General features: G+C 35.6%; 1 protein-coding gene across 1 annotated transcript; it reads right to left on the bottom strand.

The window, feature by feature from the left end:
• Window positions 1-1,467: 1,467 nt before the first annotated feature.
• Window positions 1,468-2,960, bottom strand: LOC110007294 (CASP-like protein 1F1). Its single transcript, XM_020667408.2, has 3 exons — window positions 2,434-2,960; window positions 2,172-2,295; window positions 1,468-2,096 (listed from the first exon to the last, which is right to left on the bottom strand). The coding sequence occupies exons 1-3, from the start codon at window positions 2,640-2,642 to the stop codon at window positions 1,884-1,886; spliced, it is 546 nt and encodes a 181-aa protein (XP_020523067.1). The 5' UTR covers window positions 2,643-2,960; the 3' UTR covers window positions 1,468-1,883.
• Between the last annotated feature and the right edge of the window lie 1,715 nt (window positions 2,961-4,675).

The following is a 4,675-nucleotide window of genomic DNA, read 5'->3' as shown; positions in this document are numbered from 1 at the left end:
TCTCTCTCTCCCCCAATAGCAGGCAAATAGAGGCAAACGGGTTCGGTTTGTGGTTGGTCGACCCCAAGCAGACTCCGACCCAGAGAATCCATTGTGAGCCAGCTCGAGTATTGAAACAATGTATGCTCAAAGGTCCGAATTCAATTTGAACTGATCAATGGCCACAATCGCATGTGAGGATTTTATTTATTTTTACCGACCTGAAAATATCGGTGTATAGTCTACTCATTTAGATGCATAAAAAATTATCTAAATATGATTTAAAAAATAAATTGATTTAAATACCCATAAGTATTTTAAAGATATTCATGTTTTTCAAATTATGTTTCTTATATTCTCTAGGTGTTGTGTGTCCAAAATTTCAAGCCAATTAGTTTTGGAGAATTGTTTGGTGCGTCCAAGCCAGCGCTTGTTATAATTATCTACACCATCCACCAAAGAAAGTGTAGATCTACACCATAAATAATAATTATCTAAAGGAAAAGTAAAATCAATGGTTCAAATATTTTCTCTAAAAATTATCTTCTAGTTTTTTAAATTTATTTATTTTTACAGATTAATAATAGACATGTTAAAGATTTTATATTTCCTAAAAATTAGGATTAAATTCTATTCCAAAATAAATTATTAAGGGATTTGCATTTCTACACGTGAGTCCACGGACTCATAGAAACCGTGCCCCTCAGTTTTATAGAAGAAAATTAAAATTCAAACAGGATAAGCAATCGTGGGTGTCCCATTAGACCAAATGAATCTGGCCACTGGGTGTATACTATTTCAAATAAGAGGTGGAGTATGCTAGTAGGGATGCTATTAGATTTCAAATTTTGGGGATGGAATCTCTAATTTTGAAATAAAATTTCTCTCTAATGCATCAAAGATTAAATAGGTACCATCTCATTCTTGATGAGATGGATCTAAGTGTTACAAAACTCAAATTCAGATGTTTTATTTTGAAAATGATCATCCAGTAATTCTTTGTGCGTTTCTCAAAATTTTAGACCAATCAATCTTCCTAAATAGGTTCTACAGGAGCATAGCATACCGGCTCTCGGCTAAACTCCCTCTCCATCTCACAGGGATAACATACTTCCTAAATTTTATCCAAAGGAAAAGCACACAAGAGACCATTTACTTTTTGTATAAGATGGGCAAAGTTTATCTTGACGATTGAATATGAAATTGGATGGTTGCATTTATACCATTAATCAAGCTCAGACTCCAAAATAAGTTTTTTCAAACTTTGTGACACCCAAACAATCATATTTCCTTATAAGTAAGGAAAACAATTTGATAACGCTGCAACCCGCAAAGTGCTTTCGATGAGGATTTGAGATAGGGATTTATTCTGTTTTCATAAAACCTAGGCCGTGTAGAAACTTCATCGCATAAGTACTTGTGATATCCTTGTGTTAAATATCTTATCCACCAAAAACTATTCAATTCTAAATCATACCCACCGTATAATTTTCATGAATATCCTCCAATATTTTTCATGAATATGCAATAAATATAGGAAGATCTCTCAGTAAAGATGCTAATGGAATGATAAAACAGGAATCACATAATTTTCGAGAAAACATAGGAAGAAGACACAAGCTACACAAAAAAAGGAAAAAAACTAATTGAGTTACTATGATTGGATATTCTTGACTTGACTTGAATTGAAGGAGGACAAAGCCTCATGCATTATTGATGGCATATCCCCACACGTATCACTGAGGATTTGGTTTATCATATTTTCTCCCTCTTCATTCTTTTATTCTTCTTTTCTCTCTCTCTCTTAATACTTCCTTCAGAGATAATCTTTTATTCTTCTATCTCTTAATATTTCCTTCATGAGATAAAGATGAGAGACATAAATAGTTTGATGTAACATGCGATTATTGCGTGTTTTTGTTACGAGAGAGAAGGATGAGGAGAAAGAGAGCGAAGAAGGATACGTATGAGAGGGAGAGAGAGAAAGCAGCACGGAAGCAGAAGCTTTTGAAGGTGCCACAAATGGGGAGCCACCCAGTATGAGGGTTCCCGTATTTCCCCAACCATGCCATTGCTGTTGCACCTGATGATCCCGCCATTACCACGACCACCATTATCTGCAACAAATTCAACACAAATCAATCATCGAGTGAGAGAGAGAGAGAGAAATCTATTGAGAGAAAACCCATTACCAGGTCGAGTAAGAACACGAAGAATCCGATTTTTTGACCCGAACCTTGGGCCTTCTTTAACAGAAGGTAGGTCAAGGATAGCACCGAATACGCAAATGCAATACTATTCGATGCTGTAAAAAACCTGTTAATAGGCATATAAATTAAAACACAAAAGAAGAAAAGTTGCAGAGTAACAGAAAAAGATTATACATAATGCATTCACCCAAACGAAACGAAAAGAGTGAGAGGATACATAATGAGGTTTGTTTTGTTCTGTTACCTAAACGCCGGAGCGTATGTATATTTAGCAGTGATGGGAAGACCGAAGAGAGAGATTGACTGTTTGTCTGTAACCATTAGGATAGTTGCAGATAAGGAGGTGATTGCCGCAATGGACCTCACAATAATTTGAGATAAGAGAAAGGATTTGTGGGTTATGGGGAGTGGATGGGCCTCTGAGCTCAGGGGATTCGCCTGTTTACCAGCCATTCTAAACAGCGATCATCAAGGGGCGAAAGCCTCAGAGAGAGAGAGAGAGAGCTTGTATTTGTAGGAGGGAGCTTGTTAATGGCAGTATTGATGGAGAGAGAGAGAGAGAGCTGGTATCTGTAGGAGGCAGCTTGTTAATGGCAGTATTGATGGAGAGAGAGAGAGAGATGGTCAGGCTTCTTAGTGGGGGTATAGAGAGAGATGGAAAAACTTATTGGTTGGGGTATTAATAGGAGAGGGAGAGAGAGCTTGGTAGCGGTCAATATCTTGGTTGGATAACTCCCAGTCGCACCAGACCCAGCCGGGTTACATAGAATCGGTCCATGGGCAAGTCCGTTTAAGTCTAATTTTGTTGGTCTAAGTTCTGAAGTTTGAAAAAAATTAATAAAACATTATTAACGATGTAAAAACTAAGAAATGTATTTGCAACGTGTTTTTATATGTTTTCTACCATTTTCGTAAAGATTGAAAAGTATTTTGACCATAAACACTTGTTTTTCCATTTCCATTCTTTTTGTTTTATTTCTAAAATGCCCATAGTCACAAATTGATTTTTAAAAATTTATTTTTCACTAATTTATTAACTCACTTGATAAATGCACTTTTCGTACCACTCTAACTATATCGGTAGGACTAAGTTATTAACTATGGATGTGGTTTGTATAAGGCCCTGGCTCTACACAATCAAAGTAAAGTGCACCTTCAAATAGTATTGAGAAATGTGGTTTCAATACTGAAAATATTTGTGATATCCTTAAAATATAATTTCATTATCAAATTTAAAGCTTCAAAAAGACTGTAGATCGAACATAGCTATAAAAACTTGAAAATTGATTGTCCAAAACTACACTTCAGGATGCACTATTTCCACAACTTGAAATCCATTTTTTCCTCGTGTCCATGTACCTTGAGGTTGAGTTGATCAATTTGAGGACGTATGGGCAGCAAGAAAACATCTTTTACTGAAATTTTTGGTGTGCGCCCTAATTTGAATGTTTAGAGCCTCTCACTTATATATACTTTTTCCATTAACAAATTTTGAAAATTGACTGTCCAAAAATGTATTACAAAATACATTATTTTCAAAATTTGAAATCTATTTTTTTCTCGTGTCCTGCATCTTGATGTCGAGATGATTAATTTGAAGATATTTGAGCATCAAAATAATCTATTCTAGTGAAAATTTTGAATATAGGTTTTGATTTGATTGTTTAGAGCCTAGACTCCTTATAAACTTTTTCGAATGATAGTTTAATTGTGCCTAACATCATTGGAGCATATTTTGAAAAATGTGCGCTTTTGTACAATAACCCAAACCTATGGATGTGAGGATCTCGCCGTTTTAATAGATGGGTTGGATGGTGATAAAGGGGGAGTAGGACTAGTTGAACACAACGTGGAGACGACTCTCTTTACAATGCCATTTAACCCATTGAATGGAATCTTATAATGATACCAGCGTTTAAAAAATCGTCGAGTCGCCGGTTCGACTCGAAATTCACGAAAAAGGTATCGGATCGGTTCAAAAATCGGGAATCGTCCGGTTCTAGAGAGAACCGGACGATTCCGTACAGTGACTCGCCGATTCACTGTGCGGAATCGGCGAGTCCGTGAAGAACACGGGTTGCACAGTGTTCTTCACGGATTTTTTCAAATTTGTCATTTTTTGATCATTTTTTTTGTTTTTTTCGGCATGTGATCTATTTTTCAGGCTGTAAACAGCTTTATTCAGATTTTTCAAGGATTAAATGGTGGAAAAATTGGTTGTTTTTGGATCAAGAAAAATTCGGGGTTTAGGGTTTCCGCCATTTCTGAAATTTCATGCCAAATAGGGCATGAATCTTTCAAAATTTATAGGCATATTGATCTTAAAGCTGTGAATCAAAAGATTTTATTACTAATTTGTGATAATCGTTGAGAAAAACATAGTTTTTTGGAGATTGAAGGCTTCGGTTCACAAAAACAGGTAAGAACTTTGGGTTTTTTTTTTTTTTCTGCCATTTGATTTATTTCACGGCATATTTTGAACAAAA

Source organism: Amborella trichopoda, chromosome 6 (assembly GCF_054954075.1).
Source record: "Amborella trichopoda isolate Santa Cruz 75 chromosome 6, AtrichopodaSantaCruz75HAP2 v2.0, whole genome shotgun sequence".
In the NCBI taxonomy this organism is placed as follows: domain Eukaryota; kingdom Viridiplantae; phylum Streptophyta; class Magnoliopsida; order Amborellales; family Amborellaceae; genus Amborella; species Amborella trichopoda.
This window is presented reverse-complemented; position numbering and strand designations above follow the sequence as displayed.

Bases quoted from the DNA above. Each gene is read 5' to 3' on its own strand.
- LOC110007294 (XM_020667408.2), bottom strand. From the start codon at position 2,642: ATGGCTGGTAAACAGGCGAATCCCCTGAGCTCAGAGGCCCATCCACTC. The intron at 2,296-2,433 runs GTAACAGAACAA...GCCTATTAACAG, and splicing joins ACATACGCTCCGGCGTTTAG to GTTTTTTACAGCATCGAATA. The intron at 2,097-2,171 runs GTAATGGGTTTT...AATTTGTTGCAG, and splicing joins TCGTGTTCTTACTCGACCTG to ATAATGGTGGTCGTGGTAAT.